At 46.0% G+C, this 18,188-nt stretch overlaps 1 protein-coding gene across 11 annotated transcripts; it reads left to right on the top strand.

Annotated features, from left to right (window-relative positions):
* Window positions 1–12,373: 12,373 nt before the first annotated feature.
* ZFP57 (ZFP57 zinc finger protein) lies at window positions 12,374–18,176 on the top strand. 11 transcript variants are annotated; one of them, XM_081045294.1, is made up of 7 exons: window positions 12,374–12,570; window positions 13,831–13,955; window positions 14,180–14,387; window positions 14,494–14,982; window positions 15,443–15,569; window positions 16,012–16,092; window positions 16,854–18,096. In XM_081045294.1, exons 4-7 carry the CDS (start codon window positions 14,869–14,871, stop codon window positions 18,053–18,055), a joined length of 1,524 nt encoding a protein of 507 aa, XP_080901420.1. In that variant the 5' UTR covers window positions 12,374–12,570; window positions 13,831–13,955; window positions 14,180–14,387; window positions 14,494–14,868; the 3' UTR covers window positions 18,056–18,096. The 11 variants fall into 11 exon arrangements, with proteins under 11 accessions (XP_080901420.1, XP_080901415.1, XP_080901412.1 ...); XM_081045288.1 differs by having other exon boundaries at window positions 12,383–12,570; window positions 15,988–16,092; window positions 16,854–18,099; XM_081045285.1 differs by having other exon boundaries at window positions 12,397–12,584; window positions 15,988–16,092; window positions 16,854–18,176.
* Window positions 18,177–18,188: the final 12 nt, after the last annotated feature.

Below are 18,188 nucleotides of genomic sequence, written 5' to 3' on the forward strand. Positions count from 1 at the left end.
GATGTCCAGGTATCCACAGCTCAGGCAGAGAAATGGGACATCACCACAGCCAGGAGTCTCTGTATTCTCCCTGTTCACAACCCCCCTCCCTTATCCCTAGAGGTAGTTGCTATGCTGAATTTTGTAGTAATTGTCACCTTTTTATAGTTTTTATAAAACTATATGTACAGTCTACCCTTGAAAAATACTGGGGTTACGGGCACTGACACCCCCCCAAACTGTCAAAAATCCTCATATAACTTGACTCCCCAAAACTTAACTACAAATAGCCTACTGTTGACTGGAGGAAGCCTTACCAATAACATAGTTAACACACATTTTCTAGATATGTCTTATGTACTGTGTTCTTACAATAAAGTAAGCTGGAGAAATGATGTTATTAAGAAAATCATAAGGAAAATACATTTACAGTACTCTATTTATTGAAAAAAATCTGCATTATAAGTCGATCGACCCACGTAGTTCAAACCCACATTGTTCAAGGGTCAGCTGTATTCCTAAGTGACATAATTGTTCATAGTTGCCTGTCTATGGCTTTTATATAAGTGGAAATATACTGTATATGATTTCCTTTGCTCATTAATATTTTTGAATTTGTTTATGTTGCTGTGTGGCACTGTCATTCATTTTCTTTTTTGTTTTTTCCTCATCTTCCCAGTCTCTGAATGATGGAATTCTCCACAGCTGGGTCTTTAGACCTCTTCTCTACATTTGTTCTCTCAGTTAATCTCAGTCTCATGATTTTAACATTATCTGTACACTGATACACCAACAATCCAAATGTATGTTTCTAGTGTAGTTCATTTCTGTGCCACAACTTAGTTACCTATTCTGTTGATGTCATTTGGGTTGTTTCCAGCTTTTGTTTTCTGTTACAAGTGATACTTCTGTAAACATTCCTTTAACATGTTTCTGGTACACATCTGCAAGATTTTCTCCAAGGTATGTAAGTTGTGGTACATCCATTATTACAAGCTTAGTCCTGGAGCTTGTTAAATTTCTATTGCATTGTGGTTTTATACCCATAGGTCTGTTCTGTAGAGTCTGGCACGTATTACACGTAGTAAATGTTTGTTGAAGAAAAACGGACATTTGTTAGCGGCTAGAAACAGCTGTGTCTGAGAGAGCCAGGCCCAAAATACAGCTGATAATATACCACTATACCTTCTTATATCCTGTCCGTGTACAATCATAGTCAACCTTTTTGTGTTCTTATATTTCAGCTGAGGTAGTAAAGTATGTTTATGTACTTAATTTGTTTTTTAATACCCTTCCGTTAAAATTCAGGATTTGTTTCTCCCTTTGTCCCCTTTCCCAGAACTTTTTCTTCACTGCCTTCTAGACAAGATTACCCACGTCCTCTTAAGACACCTGTCAGCACCATAAAATAAAATTTCATTAAAGTCCGAACAAAAGCATTCCCAGAGACTCCCTTTTAGTGGCCAAGCAGGGACTCCCTTTTAATACCAGGGAACTGGTACTAACGTCCCTGGACAGTCAGGGACTCTAACAGTTCCCTGTTGTCTGCTGGAGAAAAGTCTGAGTTTCTTGGATGCCCTCATGCTCTCAACAGAATGCCCTCAAGCATTCTGTTACTTAGCCACAATAGAGAACTGAGGTTGGAATTGGGAGATTTGTTTTGGGTCCCAACTCTGACATGAGTCAACTCTTACCCTCAGGAACCACTATCAGGGTAATAAAACCTTCTTCACCCAATTGTTCCAATGAGATAAGAAATAAAGTGCTTTGTAAACATAAAATGCCACATAATATGAATTATTGTCCTACTTTTGGTTTTATTCCCCAACTTGCATGCTGTACTATAAAGTTATACTCAAACAGAAGCATGAAAACTCCATAGTTCAGGCTTAAAATGCTAAAGAAAGATATGAATGTTTGCTTTGTTGAGTTGTATGAGTTCTTTATGTATTTTGGATATTAGCCTCACATCAGAGGTTTTGTTTGCAAGTACCTTCTCCCACTCAGTTTTCTTTTTGTTTTGTTGGTGGTTTCTTTTGCTGTGCAGAAGCTTTTTAGTTTGATACAGTCCCATTCATTTATTTTTGGCTTTCCTTCCCTTGCCTTTGGGGTCAAATTTATTAAAGTCCTCTCTAAGATCAAGGTCCATAAGTTTAGTACCTATGTTTTTTTCTATGTGTTTTGTTGTTTCAGGTCAAACATATGGTGACGGAAGGAGACTTGACTTTGGGAGATGAGGACACAATGCAACATGCAGATGACGTATCACAAAATTATATACTTGAAACTCATATAATCTTATTAACCAATGTCACCCCAATATATATAAATAATAAGAAGGAAGATATGAATGAAAAGAGGCCTGTCAGTAGACAAGAAAAAACAGCAGAGGGGAGACTTTAGGCTGATAATGAAGCAAGTTTTGCTGAGTGTTTATTATGTAAGCTTGTTTGAAATACCTGGGCACAGGATACCGTAGTAGGCATAATGTGGGATGAGTAGGCATAACGGGGACCATTACCCAGGAGGCAAAGACATGTTTTATTTAGACCTAAAGCCCATGTGTGCCTTCATTCCATAGGTATAGAATCCTGTTAGTGAGGCACTCTGCTGATTGCCAGGCATATAAGGATGCGTAAGTCGGGGTACCCTGCACTATTAGAGCAAAATCTGGTAGTAAAGATAGAGATGGATACATATACATTAGTACCTCGGTTTTTGAACATCTTCGTTGATGAACATTTTGGTTTATGAACACCGTAAACTGAAAGAAAATGCTTCAGTTTTCAAACAAGCCTCGGTAATTGAACATGCCATACAGCTTCCGTTGAGTGCAAGATCCTGAGGCCTAGCTGTCGGCTGTTTTCGAATATTTCAGAACTCAGTTTTCTGGAATGGATTATGTTTGAAAACCGAGGTATCACTGTATTACGGGAAGGAGAAAGCTAACAGAAACATTCTAAATGCTACAGAAACAACGGAGAAAGACTGCTGGGGCCTTTGGAACAGAGCTAAAGATCCTTTTGGAGAAGAGGTGGATACTTTTTTAACTGAAGGATGGATAAGCAATGAGAAAGAAAGGAAATCTGGGCCCAGGGAACAGCAGGTGCAAAGGACCTGCAAGTGACTGGTGAGCGTGAGCGTTGGGGCATGGCAGCAGTGGGGCTGTGGAGAATTGTCAGGTCAGAGCCTTTAGGGTCTTGTGTGGCAGTGGTTTGACTCAGACAATTGGGGGTGACAGAACAAGACTGGGGGGTAAAAGGAAATGAAAATTACTGAGTTAATAAAACAGCATTAAGAAGCTTCCATTTGGGTGAAAACTCAGTGTTGGTAGTCATACCATTAACATCAACCCTTTATTAAAATAGGTTTGGAAATTGAATTCTAAAAAGTTGAGGTTTTTTGTTGTGTTTTGTTTTAATTGGGGAATATTGGTGAACAGTGTGTTTTTCCAGGACCCATCAGCAACAAGTCAAGTGGATGTCTTCAATTCTTGTGGAGGGTGAAGCTCACTGGCCCATGTGGGACTCGAACTGGCAACCTTATTGTTAAGAGCTCGTGCTTTAACCAACTGAGCCATGTGGCCGCCCCAAGAAATGAGGTTTTAAAAGATGAAAATGGCCCCCAAAAAAGTCTATAGGGATAAACTCGTATACCAAAACATCTCTCAGGATAACCAGCGCCACCTGGATCTAAAGTGCAGCTGATTAGAAGCTGACCAAGCCCCTTCCACATATGCCTTACCCTGCTATCATTGAAGTGTTCTCTTAGAGATAACTTTACTATTCATTTGAACTTGATTTCAATTAAATATTATGTTCAGGGAACAAGGAAGACTGGTAGACTTAAATATTGAGGAGGCAGCCTTTGATAGATGCACTTAAATGGTTTCTGATTTTATAAGCAATTGCAGAGAGAGCTCCTAACTAATTTGTGAGTATTGGCATTTTCAGGTATTTTGGTAACCTTAGCCCAAGCAGCAAATTTGGTGGTTGTGTACAAAAACAATTTAATTGCAAACCATTGGGATTTTCCATTTGAATATGTTTTTACATGATAAGTTCTATCCAAAATGAAAGATGCCTGACAAACTATCAAATGGATTGTTAAGTTATATCTTAAAAAGATTAACTGAAACTGGGGTGCCAGTTGGCTCATTGGTTAGAGCGCAGTGCTCATAACACCAAGGTCGCCGGTTTTAGTGCCACCTGGGCCAGTGAGCTGCGCCCTCCACAACTAGATTGAAAACAAGTACTTGACTTGGAGCTGAGTTGTGCCCCCCACAACCAGATTGGAAAAAAAACCCGACTTGACATGGAGCTGATGGGTTCTGGAAAAACGTACTGTTCCCAAATATTCCCCAATTAAAAAAGATTAAGTGAAACTAATATAAAGCAATATTGAATGTCAACTATAATTGAAAAAAAGTCACAGGGATATAAAGTACAGCACAGGAAATATAGGCAATAGTATTGTATCAACTCTGGACAGTGTCAGATGGGTAACAGACTTACCAGTTACTACTTTGTGAGGTATATAAATGTCTAATCAGTATGTTGTTTTGTACGTTTGAAGCTAATATATTGTATGTCAATGGTAATTGAAAATTTTTTCAAAATTAAAAAAAGATTAAGAAAACCAGGAAATTTGTTATTTCAGGAGCATACCCAGCTGATATCATTTCTCTCAGAAATCTTTTCCATGTGAATGTAGCAAAAATTCCTAGGAGATACAGTATATGTCTTGGAGATATATATATATTTTTGAGGGAAGGAGTTTTCTTCATGTGACTTCTTATTTTCTCTGTGAAGCAGAAAGTGAGATCATCTGTTTAGAGACAGGAAAAGCAAGTCTTGAGTAGTCGGTTCCAAATGTACTAAGGACTCTGGAATTTCTTATAATAGCCTGCCTTTTAAAAGTAACATTGAAAAGTTTGATGAATTGAAATACAGTAACATCATGGTCAAAATTTCTTGTTTGCAAGCTTTAGAAATTTACTTGGGCTAGTATAAAGAAAAGGGAAAAATCAATAGACAGTATCTTAATATATTTCACATTATTGGGGCTCACATAAGATTGGAACCCAGGCAGTAAGTATTCCTACCAATTCTTGTTTCTGCATCTTTCCTTCCATCTGCTCATTCTCTTTTTCTGCTCACTGCTTTTCTCTGCCTCTTTGTTCTCATAGCAGAAGATGGGAGCCTCTCCGCTTTTTCTTAACCTCAAGCTATTGGCTATTCTCTCTCTCTCTCTCTCTCTCTCTCTCTCTCTCTCTCTCTCTCTCTCTCTCTCTCTCTCTCTATATATATATATATATATATATATATATATATATATATATATATATATATATATATATATAACTGCTCACTTTGGCAGCACATATACTATATATATTTAACTGCTCCTTCTCAACTGGATCATTTCTATTAACCTATAAATAGCTGAAGCTTTTCTCATTGAAATAGGCTACCATGTTATTTCTTTGCATTCCTTCAATTCCAAGTTTCAGATGCCTGCATCCTGGCTTCAGTGCTCCCCAATCCACTAAATCCCCCTTTACTCAGTCATCAAAGAGCTCCATGCAGCTAAACCCAAAGGACAGGATGGCCTGGAAAAAGGAGGACAGGCAGAAGACCTGACAGGCATTTGGCAGCAAAGGCAGCATGGGAGAGGGATCAACAATTCAAGGGTAGGAATCCAGTCCTGAGAAAAGACTGCAAGGAAATGTAGTCCTGAGGAGCTGGAGATCAGGTAGGGAACAAATGGAACCCATTTAAGGAACTGGACTGAGGTGCAGTTAGCAAGCAGTTACAGGACTCAGGACAAAAGACAGAATAGGAGTGGAAATGCTGACAAAACAGGGTAGTAGGACTATTGAATTGGGTTCTACTAGGGGTGGGATAAGTCTCAGTCTTAGGTTGAGCTAAACCAACAATCGAGAGTTAAGAAAGCCCCAAATCAAAGCCTCAGTTTACAAGGGTAGGTGACAAAGGAGATAGCTTACTATAACCCTCATACTAAATCAGGTACATGAGGTAAGACTGAACTGATGAAAGCACTTTCTGATACTGTCTCTAAACATATAAGTTGAAGTGCTTGAAAATTGAACCTCAAGATGTAAGGTAGACAAGACCGATGTTTTGTTTTAAATAGATCTAATTATAATATCATGGGATTAGCATCACAAATTTCATTTATCTCTGAAGGGATGGTAGCAGGTAAGCAATGCCATGATGGCCTAGGCTTTCTAAAATTCACCTGTTCTCTTCTGTCAATTTAAATAGTGAATAAACTGTACCTCATCTATCATGGCTCATGTTTTTATTGATAACCCCGTAGAAGAAGGGTAGTGGCATAGAGACAGAACACTTACTAAGTGTCTGCCATGTGTCACAACACCGTATATTTTTTTCATTTAATCATCAACATATCTTGATTCCAGGGAAATTAGTTGACTTGGTTGAGAACAAACTGTCTAAAGTCTCTCATATTGGCAGAAAAATCTATTGAAAGGATTAAATAATGTAGCCAATCTGCTTCTCAAATTTTCTGGGATGTGAATGTGACATACCCAGGTATTGTATATTTTATATACATAAAGTTGTGTTCTCTAAGTGTGAGTTTTTTCTGTTTTTGCTTCTCCTATGTCTCTTTCTCTGGTAAACAAAATCCCACTCTCCTCCTCTTAAAGAACTGCTTCCCTCTCAAGTCCCAGCCAGTCACTGTACCCTGTTTTCTTGGCTACCATAGTGATTGACATTAGTGTAGCCAGTGGTTGGCTATAAGGACTGGCATGTGACCTAAGTGGCACCAATCAGAATCCTTCCTTATTTCAACAGAAGGGACCAAGAAAATTTTTATAAATCATACAGGGATCCATTGTGCCCTCCACTTTGGTCTGTGTAGGATTTGGGACTTCATGAGCAATGTACTCAGTCAAGTGGTCATTATCCTTATAATCTAGGACCAAGTAAATCCAACAAGAGAATCCAATTAGCTGGACCAGAATTAAGTTTGAATCTCTTAGGACCCCTTTTTGGTGGGCTGCCACCCAAAGGATTTCTCAGCCAGGCCAGTCTGGGGTTGCTGTTGGGCTTTTAGGGAAAACGAGCATCATGTGCAGGAGTTTCCTGTAGGTCTGTATAACCTCCATCCCTTTCATATGGTCATTACTTAGAAAGTGGCCATGAGATGATCCTTTTGGGGGACAGCAGCATTCAGTGACGAAGTTGAGACAGGTAAGAGAGAAAGAGTGAAAGATCCTTTCTAGTCAACTTTTTTTTTTTGCCTCCCCCACAACCCTGGTTCAAACCGTTGTTTCTCGACCGATGTTTTGTTTTAAATAGATCTAATTATAATATCATGGATTAGCATCACAAATTTCATTTGTCTCTGAAGGGATGGCAGCTGTGTAGGACACAGGTAGTTGTGTAGGACACAGCTCCCTGGCCCATGCTGACCATGAGTCTTGCGCTCCCCCGGCTGAGGCAGTCGGTCGTTGGTCAGCTGCTCACTGCAGCTCTCGCCAGCTGCTTGCCACTCATGGCAGCACATGGTTGCTGGCCACTCACGCTGGCGACCGGCCACTCACGGCAGCTCACGCCAACCTCTGACTGCTCACGGCAGCCCAGCTCCAGGGAGAGCCACTGCCTGCATTCTTAGCTGTAGAGGGCACAGCTCACTGGCCCATGTGGAAATCGAACCAGTGACCTTTGTGCTAGGAGCACAGCACTCCAACCAACGGCCACCCTCTAGTGAACTCTTAAGAAGGCTGTTTGAGCCTGTGAATGAAGGTAGGAAGCATGACTATCAGTTCATTGTCAAGAGGCTTTATGATAAAGGCACACTATTGTCAGACTCAAAATAGTCTGGAAAACAAAACATGACAGATTAGTTTCAAGGGCCACAGTGGTATGGCTGGAGTAAGCTGATTGGACTAGAATAACAACACTGCCCTAAAAAAGTGTCAACAGTGGAGAGGGTCAAAGATCCACTGAAGTTTCTCTTCCAGGAGTAAGTGTGGACAATGCCCCTTGCTATGTGGGCTCCCTCACTGTAAGACACATAGGTCGATTTTTGGCAGTAGTCACAGGTCTAAATCAAAATGAATCATTTACTTTGTGCCCAGTCTATGATAGTTAATTTCTTGCCATGTCTGGTATTGTTAGGTAGAAGTTAGAAAATGTAGGAGGAGAGGGGTGTGAGGGGGTCCATAGAGCCTACAGAAAAAGCTCCTAACTAGCTTTGATTTACTGCCTCCAGCCACGTATCTATTTTTTTTTTTTTTAACTTTTATTTATTTTAAGTGTGTTTTTCCAGGACCCATCAGCTCCAAATCAAGTAGTTGTTTCAATCTAGCTGTGGAGGGCGCAGCTCACAGTGGCCCATGTGGGGATCGAACCAGCAACCTTGTTGTTAAGAGCCCACGCTCTAACCCACTGAGCTAACCGGCCGCCCCCACCACGTATCTATTTTTACAACAGATGACAAGAGGTGGTCTGGAGCAAGATAAGGGTCTGAATCAGACCTCCACGTATCTTAGGAGGTGAAACCCTCTCGTGGAAGAGCATGCACCACTTTTCCCACCAAATCAATACGTAACTCCCTCACCCCATCCAGCAAACTATAAGTCCCCGGGACAAGGGCGTGCTCTCTCTCTCTCTCTCTCTCTCTCTCTCTCTCTCTCTCTCTCTCTCTCTCTCTCTCTCTCTTCCTCCCTCGAGCTCTTTGGCCCTTGCTCTCTTCCCCTTTCTCTATTTATCTCTCTCCCCTTCTCCCCCTTTCCCCTCTCTCCCTTTCTCCTCTCCCACTCTCCCTCACCTCAGCTAGGCCCATTCTCTTCCCTGATAATGTATCACTAATACCCGGATCCTGACTCTCTCACTTTGGCTAGGCCTGTTCTCTTCCCTGAGAACGTATCAGGGAAGAGAACATGTCACTAATAAACCCTGCTTGCACATTAATCAGCTTACTGACCTTTGATTCTTCACTGGGTCAGCAAGAAGAACCGAGACTCCCATACCAGTATGCTGATGGATCCAGGCAGCACTGAGGACAATCTGCACAAAACAGGCTCCATCAGCAGCTGGATTCCAGTTGGTCTCATCAGAGAACAGGCTCTTCCTATGTGTACTCACCTGAGTAACCCAGATGATTAGGGCAACAGTTAATGGTTTATTTCCAGTTTGAAGCTCCAAAGAGATGTCTAATGAGTCTAGTTTTTCAAGTGTCAGACCAAACAGCTGGGCCATTGGCAATAGCCCAAAAGTCAGTAAAATTATAGGAAGGCTGATCAGGGGGAGTATTGATGAGAGCCATGAAAATGGCCTTGAGTTCTGCCCACCAAGTAGAGTGACAGCATCCATTTTCAGTTCTGCATAACTGGCACTGAGATTGAGAGGCAGGCCACTCCACATTGGTAGGTGGCAGGTTCAACAAGCAAGGGAACTTACATATGAGGCTTGTCGTGGCTGGCTGTGAGACAAGTAGATCTTTGCACACATCCGTAAGAATCTTAAAAATTTATATAGAGGCCTTAACTGGGTTCAGTCACGTATTCAGTCCAGGTGGTCTCAACTTCTTACTCACTCAAGGCTATGTCCTTGAAACAGCTCCTAGTGTGGGAATGGTGGGTGGAACATACATTCCAAAAACAGAGGAGGGAGGCCAGCCCGGTGGCTCCCGGCGGTTGGAGCTCTGTGCTCCTAAATCCAAAGGCTGCCGGTTGGATTCCCACATGGGCCAGTGGGCTCTCAACCACAAGGTTGCCAGTTCAATTCCTCGAGTCCCGCAAGGGATGGTGGGCTCCACCCCCTGCAACTAAGATAGAACAGGCACCTTGAGCTGAGCTGCCTCCCGGATGGCTCAGTTGGTTAGAGCGCGTCCTCTCAACCACAGGTTGCTGGTTTGACTCCCGCAAGGGATGGTGGACTGTGCCCCCCGCAACTAGAAAACTGCAACTGGAGCTGAGCTGCGCCCTCCACAACTAAGACTGAAAGGACAACAACTTGACTTGGAAAAAAGTCCTGGAAGTACACACTGTTCCCCCAATAAAGTCCTGTTCCCCTTCCCCAATAAAATCTAAAAAAAAAGAGAGAACAGGAGGGGGTAAACAGCCTCTTGTTGCCCGGGTCCCCGATGAGTCCTCTCAATGACCTCTTCCCACAGTAGCTCTCAAGGTGTGTGGAGCTCCAGTCGTAGAGAACTTGCCACAGCTTACTAGGTGGTGACAGTGAGGTGGAGGTCTTCCATTTATATCCTATTAATGAGAAAGGATTGGGTCAATGTTTATAGATCGAGAATCAGGAAGTTGATTCAAAGACAGCTGCCCACATGGTGCCCTGGCTGTTGCTAAACTTCAGATCAGGGTCTTTGTCACTAACCTTGTGGTTAGCGCAAGGGTTTGTGTCAGTTTGGAACCATGTCGATCAGAAGCAGGAGGGCTCCTCCCTTTTCACCTTCTTATCAGCCCTCACTTCTGTCAAACCCAGGCTCCATATATAGAAGTTCCCACAATACCCAGTTCTCCAGCTCTCTTCCTCCAGCTCATTGTCTTCACACTCAAACCTCAATGTCTGTCTCATATCTTGCTCCACCTTAGCATAGCCCCTTGTCACCATCCCACTTCCCACTTCAGAATGTGCCTCAGCCTCTGTCATCAGGGTTGGATCCGTTTCTCTTTCATGGTTGCTTCTCTGTTTTAGACTTACACTGCAGCATGGTGGGTTTGATGCTGCTCTCCTGTCTCAATGAGAAACCCGACTTATAACCCAGCTGGGTGTCTACTGCAAAGCAAGCCTTGTGAGTGCTGCTGAGACATGCAGAGATGAATAAAACTGGGTCCACCCCAATCCCTTTCTCTCCAAACTTACGGTCTAAAATGATTCTTAATGAATGCTCTAATCATCCCATAGCTCATTGCTGATCCTCAAGATTTGAGGATCAAATCACATTGGCAAACTGTGGCCCCTGGGCCAGTTGCCTGATTTTGTAAAAAAGTGGTTGGGAACCAGGGCTGGGATGAAGGCAAGCAAGTGAGGCAGGTTCATGCCAGTGCAGGGTCAGATACTGTCTTTTTCTGAAGGGCTGGTTTGGTTTCTTCATGGTTAATGGGAAGCATATTTGCCAGCCCTCCCCCAGCCCATTTTCATGTTGGTCTGAAGATGGTGGTAACACACATGACTGCTTCAGCCTCATGCTTTTCCTGCCACTTCCCGACCAGCCAACTATCTGGAGACTCCTCAGTCCCCAAATATGAATTGTCCATAAGGCAGAGCACTGTGTCAGGTACTTTGGGAACACTGAGAGGTTTAAAATCTGCACCTGCCAGCCCTCCACTACCAACCATGGAGCGCAGACACCAATGTGGTGACTTGAAAGCAGAGGGTCTAGTTCAGGTCCCCATGCAGCAGGATGTGGGCTTTGGCCAGGCTCAACGTCTCTGGGCCTGTTTCCTTAACTGTAAAGATGGAATAACAATTCCTACCTCCCATGGTGTTTGTGAGGATTTAATGAGGCTCTATTTACAAAAGTATTTTGTAAATTGTAAAACCCCATGCAATGTTAAATATTTCCGTTGGGCTCATTAAAAAAATAAATAGCCTATGAGAAAGGATGAATTGGGTTCTGGTAAGGAGCCAGGGTAAGTAGAACTTTACCTGGGCACAGTCCTCTCTGCTCCCCTACCTGTCTGCTCCCCCTCCCACCAGTTATATCACAGTTGTGTACGCTCCCCCTTTTTTAAAGTAAATGTTTTTTCTTATATTTTATTGGGGAAGGGGAACAGGACTTTATTGGGGAACAGTGTTGTCCTTTTGATCTTAGTTGTGGAGGGTGCCATTCAGGTTCAAGTTGTCCTTTCAGGCCTAGTCGTGGAGGGCGCAGCTCAGATCCAGGTCCAGTTGCCTGTCACTAGTTGCAGGGGGCGCAGCCCACCATCCCTTGCGTGTAGGCCCATTTTGCCCTTGCTTTTCTAAGATGATGTGTGCTTCTATGTCGCTTTCTGTGAAGGTCTCATTTTTGTCCTTTGGGCTCTAGGTGGTTGGAGGTTTAAATTTAAAATTTAATCCTTTTTGGGGCGGCCAGATGGCTCTGTTGGCTAGAGCGCGAGCTATCAGCAACAGTTGGATTCCCGCATGGGATGGTGGGCTGCGCCCCTACAACTAAAGTTTGAAAACAGCGACTGGACTTGGAGCTGATGGGCCCTGGAGAAACACGCTGTTCCCCAATATTCCCCAATTAAACATTTTTAAAAATAAAACAATAAAATTTAATCCTTTTCCCAAGAGTAAATGAAGGATGAGAATAAAGAAAGATCCTAGCGCTAGGTGGCACCAGCGATTGCAATTGGCGGGAGGGGTGGGCTGGGGGGCGGGGCGGGTCTCTTCCCTTCAGGCTTCTTAGATTGTCAACACTAGACGCTGGCGGGTCACAGTCTCAGCTGAGTCACCCGGCCGCCGACGCGGTGGGCTGGAGAGCTGAGAGGGAGCGGGGCCGGGCGGCCTCGCGGGAGCCCCTCGCCTGAGTGCCTGGGCTGGGGCGGGCTCGCCGCAGGCCCCCGGGAAGCCCTGCGCCCCGAGGTCTCGGCTGGTGAGTCCTGGCTGGTGAGTCGCACGGAAGGCAGTAGAGCTCGCGTGACCTGGGCTGGTGGAGCGCGTGTGTCCCGCACTGCCCCGCCCTAGGTCTCCGCGGGCGGGGAGAGCAATGCGCTTCTGGTCCTGGAAGAGCCCGGCCTCGGGGCCCTCGGGCTGCCGGGCTTAGGCAGGGGTGTGGCCCGGTGCTCCCACCGCTCCGGCCACGCTGGGCTTTCGGCGCCGGGGAGGGGCTCCCGGCACGTGTTGAGGAAGGCGGGATCTCAGAAGGGAAATTTCGGTGAGCAGACCCGCATCGGGCCTTAGCGTCCCTGTCCGTGGGCCGTTCTGCGCACAGACGCCCCACCCAGTGCGGGTTTCTGAGCGCCTGCCGTACTGCGCGGAGGGGGGCCAAACCGTCACGGTCCCTGCGGGCGGCACCCCCGGGCCGAGGGCGGGCGGCAGGGCCGGGCAGCCGCTGGGAGCGTCCCGGAGAGACTGAGCGGAGGGGCGAGAGCTCGACGGCTGTTTTGCGTGGCTGAAGGGCAGGAAACTCGAGTGATGGAGCTCCCGGGTGGGCGAGGCCAGGGCGGGTCCCGTTCGTTCTCAGAAGTGCTGCGGGGAACCATTGGCCGGTTTTGGGTTAGACAGCGATGGGGTTGGACTCGGAGGCCTGGAAGATGGCGGGCGCCACATTCCCTCGGGGGGTTACGTTCCGGGAGGGCGGGGACAGGTCCCCGACCAGGTAAGACCCCTGCGCCCGAAGCGTCTGGCTTAGCCCCAGCCCGGGACACTCGGCGCCAGCCGGCTGGAGTTCCGGGACTTGCGGACGCAGAAAGTACTGTGAGAGGTAGAGTCTGGACCAGGGGAGTCTTCCTGCCCACTCCAGGAAATGCTGTTTTGAGGACTAGCGACAGAAGTGGGTCTTGCGTACCCGACAGCAGGAAAGCCAGCGTCTTGGGGATACTATTATTGATGCTGTTTGGAAATGTTACCTTTAATGTGTTCTGGAGAGTAGGAGAATAAGCCAGACCTGCGCACCTCACAGAATGATGGTGAATCGTCGGGAAGGAAAGGGAGGGAGGGAGAAAGGGAGGGAAGGACTCAACCTCAGATCCCAGGAATGCACCTTTCATGTCAACTTTCTTTTTAGCTATCCTGTTAACTCCATTGTCATGCCCTTTTCCTTGCTGGTATTTTCAATTCCATCACCTGTCCAAAAAAGTGAAAGAAAACAAGTCAACAGGTTTTTATGTCTTTATTCTAATTCCATATCAAGAGGGAGCAGTGGAGTGAGTGGCTGTCAGCAGGAAGAGCAGGAGTTCAGCCACGTTTGCTTCAGAGCAGAGCAAGACATTTCCCGGTGGGCAGGCAACCCCACTGCTGGGCTCATGTGAGGCCTGAGTAAGTGTTTGCTGTTGGGTTGTTACCACTATTTTTATTCTACAAGGTTCTGTATATGTTAAAAACCCACAGAATTGTATATGTGTTACTCCTAGATGGGATCTTAGAGAGTGTCTCCTTTAATCTCATTTTCTGACAAAACCAGATCAGAATGAAGAGAATTGTGTAAAGTCGTTTGTGACAGGTCTTGGGCTGGTTACTTCTGGCACATGCTTTCTTTACAGAATACTGCACTGCTGCTCTAGAAAGTACTTTGGGACAGTGGAAATCATGTCCTCAGTGGTGCGGTCTGGGCTTTGCACACTGCTTCTGCTGTGGACGAAGAGTATCCTTGAGAAACGTAGCGTCTCTGCACTTTAGGTTAGTTAAAAAGAAGCTCATAACTGTTCCCTGACAGGACAGTGCTGAGAGGATCACACGACACAGCAGAAGGTCAGTAACTATTGGAGTTCCTTGACCAAACAGGGAAGCTGTTGTTCCTCACTCCACCTCTTGCTGATGTGTGTGTGTGTGTGTGTGTGTTTCTCTTTGACTTCAGGTTCCTAGAGGTGAGCACCAGCCAGTGGTCACACGCAGCGTGAAACTGAAGGCAGGTGCCTTCACAGCTCCAACCTGGCATTCTTGGACAATGGCAGCTGAGCCCGGGGCGACCAGGTCGCTGAACTCTGTAGTCTAGGCTTTTAGGGAACCAAAGGAGTTCTCAGTTGTGAAAGAGTAGAGTTTGGACAGCAGAAGAAAAAAGGAAGATAGCTCCTTGGAGCAGATATATTTGTCACAGGAAGCCACATCAAACCCTGGAGACTTTGGAAAGCCTCCCCATCTGCTCATTTACTGGGAGGTGGAGAGCCCCAGGCAGGCATCCAGTCAGTCCTGGGGGCCAGGCCAGGAGCAGGTAAAGCGAGAAAGAGACGCCATGGAAGAGAAGGCGTTTGGCCAGCTGAACCCCATCAAGCCTGTACAGAAGCTGCTCCCTCATGTGGACCAGGAAGCTGTGAGCAAAGAGTGCTGGTGGAAGGCCTGGGTGAAGGTGAGGAGACCAAGCTAGAGAGAGGGAGGGACCAGGTCCTAGGCTCCAGGAGCTCTTTCATCCGTTCCCCTGTCTGCAGGTCAGATGGAATCTCAGACTGTTTCCTTCTGAACGACACCCAGGAAGCGGGGCCTCAGGGCCTTCCTTTCTCAGTCTGCTGCACCACCCTGCCTCCTTCATGGAGTGCTTCCTGAAATTCATCAGACTGGCAGCCTTTTTCCTTTTGCTTCCCCTCCTATAAAATTCAGTGTATACGTCTCCCTTTTCTCCTGTATTTTTCTTCCCTCCTCTCCATCCTTCCTTACTTTTCTATACGTTACAGTTGTTGACTTGGTGCCCGTCTTTTCATGTTCCTCCCCGACTTCCATGGTTTGATTTTTCTCTTAGTTTTTTGAACCTTGAGCCTGGATGTCTGTCTCTGTATGTATACAGATTCCCTGAGTCTCTCCTGCTCTTCCAGAAGCCAGTCACGTTTGAGGATGTGGCAGTGAATTTCACCCAGGAAGAGTGGGAATGTCTAGATGCCAGTCAGAGGGTCTTCTACCAGGATGTTATGTCAGAAACCTTCAAAAACCTGGTGTCTGTGGGTAAGAGGCCGGGGTTCCCTCAGCAAGCCCCTTGTTCCAGGGCCTTAGGACCTCTGGTTTCCCCGGGCAGGTAGATCAGCTCACAAGTAGCTCCACTGACCTTTGGTTTTCAGTTGTGAAAGATCTGGGTCACTAAGCTCAGGGTAAAAGGAAAAGAAATGAAAGCCTGCCTGGAGGCAAAGATAACACTTGTAACATGATGACAATGTTCTCAAAATATGCAATCAGTATTTGCTGAGTCTCTCTTGTTATGTATCAGGCACTTAGTTAGGAACTGGCCTTTTGAGTGTCCCCTCCCTGCATCTATGTGTCCCAGATTATGGTTCTTATACCAAGGATACAAAAGAAGGTTGTCCCCATCTGTTATGAAAGGTCCAAGCCTGGGACCTCAATTCCTTTTCTTCTTCCCACTCTCCAGCTAGACTCTTTCTGTCTAATCCAGATCTGATCACCAAGCTTAAACAAGAAGAGAAACAGTGGAGAGCAGATCTCCGTCACCCCGACAGAGAAGGCCTCCCTTCAGGTAAGAATTACAAGGAGAGAGGAAGGATAGAAACTGCCTAAGGGAGTGAGGGCTCTGTAGATGGTCTCCTAGTACATACCCTTCCAACCTGGTCAGACTTGGAGCTGGAAGAGACCTTGAGCTATCTGCTTGAGGCCCTTGGCTTAAAAGGATGAATATGTAAGCCATTTGGGACAAGGGAATATCTCGTTTCTAAGGATTGTAGATTGCTTATGTCAGTGGCCCTCCTTTGATGAAAAAGACTTTTCCAAGAAAAAAGGAAAAGAAGAGGATGAACTTGATGCTGATTGGAGCAGGGGACACTTGCTGAGAGTAGAATAAGGACTTGAGAGAAATGGAAGGCCAGGCTGACCACACTTCCTGGATGGCCAGGACAGTCCTGGAAACTTCACAGCCTAGCTTGATTGTGAATACCACTTTCACTCAAGTGTCCCAATTTGCATGATTTATTATGAGGTCACCTGTGGGTGTCAGTGGACTATCGGAGGGAGTGTGAGCAATACTGAAAATGAGAGGAAATGGATTTCAAAAAATGTGGTTATAAGTTAAAATTTTAATTGTTGAAGGATTCCAGTTAAATTTTTATTTGCTTTTAATTTGAAAAACCCAAAAGTTTATTTTTAACTCCAGTCTATGAGGTCCAAGAGTGAGGATGAATGTGTTGGCTGGGAGAGCGAGGGCAGAAAGAGGGAAGCTTGGACTGAATGGAGGGTTGGGGTTTTTGTGGTGAATCTTGTGTTATTCTTTCTCATTCATTGTAGGAGGCAAGAAGGAGGAACTTCAAGGGCACTGTCAGAGTTTGAGATATGAGGGGACTAGCGATGACAAGGTCTTCCTTGCTTGTAGAAGGTCAGGCCTGTCCTCTGCTCCAGCTGGGTCCATGGGCAGGACCCCAGTGTTCCCAGCATCTTGGGCTGGACCCCTCTTTTCCTGCCACACCTGTGGCAGGTGTTTCAGCAAGCGCTCCAACCTTCATAGCCACCAGTTTATTCATAATCCTAAGCGGACTGACAATTGCAGCCAGTGTGGGAAGTCATTTCAGAACCCCAAGGCCCTCAGCTATCATAGACGCATGCATCGGGGGGAGAGGCCCTTCTGTTGCTCACTCTGTGACAAGACCTACTGTGATGCTTCTGGACTGAGTCGTCACCGCCGTGTCCATCTGGGTTACCGGCCCCATTCATGCCCCTTCTGTGGGAAGAGCTTTCGGGACCAGTCTGAGCTCAAACGCCACCAGAAGACACACCAAAACCAGGAGCCAGTGGCTGGAAACCAGAAGCATATCGTGAAGATTCCAGGCACCACTGCTGGAACCCAGGAACCTGCTGTCAGGAGCCAGGGGATTGCAGCTGGGAGCCATGCACTGGTGGCCAGGGCCCAAGAATCCATATTTAGAACCAAGGGTCCTCGAGCTCCCACACAGCCATCGACAGATAGGAACCAGGCACAAGGACCTGTGACCAGGCCCCAGGCAGCCAACCCTGGAGCCTGCTGCCTGGATTCCAGGTCCAAGTCTTACCTACCAAAGCCTTCAAGACTCAAGGGCTTCTCTTGCCCTTATTGTCCCTTGACTTTTAGTAAGAAGGCCCATCTCTCCCGGCACCAGAAGGCTCACCTCACAGAGCAGTCAAATAGCTGCTTCTGCTGTGGTAAGTCCTTTAGCTCGTTCTCCGGGCTGGTCAGGCACCAGCAGGCTCATTGGAAGCAGAAGGCCTACCGTTGCCCTGTCTGTGACCTCTGCTTCGGGGAGAAGGAGGATCTTGTGGGTCACTGGGGGGCCTACAAAGGCAGGGGGCTGTGCTGGGACAGTCCTCAGAAATGCTGGGCCACCCTGGGCCAGTGGCTTGGCCTCTTTCACGATGCTGTCTCTATGGCAGGAAAGGAGATGGATCTCCTAGGATCCAAGCCCAGGAGAGGAGGAAAGGGAGAAGGCATGCAGGGGAAAAAAGTAAATGAGGCATGAGGGTCTTGGAACATTAATAAATGGTCTTTCTGGCTGAAGCATTCCTTTGCGTTTGGTTTTCCTGAGACTGACCTCCAGGGTAAGGAGACTGGGGTAGAGGAAGAGAGACAAGGGGATAATGAAAGAAATACAG

Source organism: Rhinolophus hipposideros (assembly GCF_964194185.1).
Source record: "Rhinolophus hipposideros genome assembly, chromosome: 3".
Classification (NCBI taxonomy): domain Eukaryota; kingdom Metazoa; phylum Chordata; class Mammalia; order Chiroptera; family Rhinolophidae; genus Rhinolophus; species Rhinolophus hipposideros.

Excerpts from the sequence above, each read along its gene's own strand:
- ZFP57 (XM_081045289.1), top strand. The coding sequence starts at position 14,869 with ATGGAAGAGAAGGCGTTTGGCCAGCTGAACCCCATCAAGCCTGTACAG. Across the intron at positions 14,983-15,442 it reads GGTGGAAGGCCTGGGTGAAG|AAGCCAGTCACGTTTGAGGA; the intron begins GTGAGGAGACCA and ends CTGCTCTTCCAG. Across the intron at positions 15,570-15,987 it reads CAAAAACCTGGTGTCTGTGG|CTAGACTCTTTCTGTCTAAT; the intron begins GTAAGAGGCCGG and ends CCCACTCTCCAG.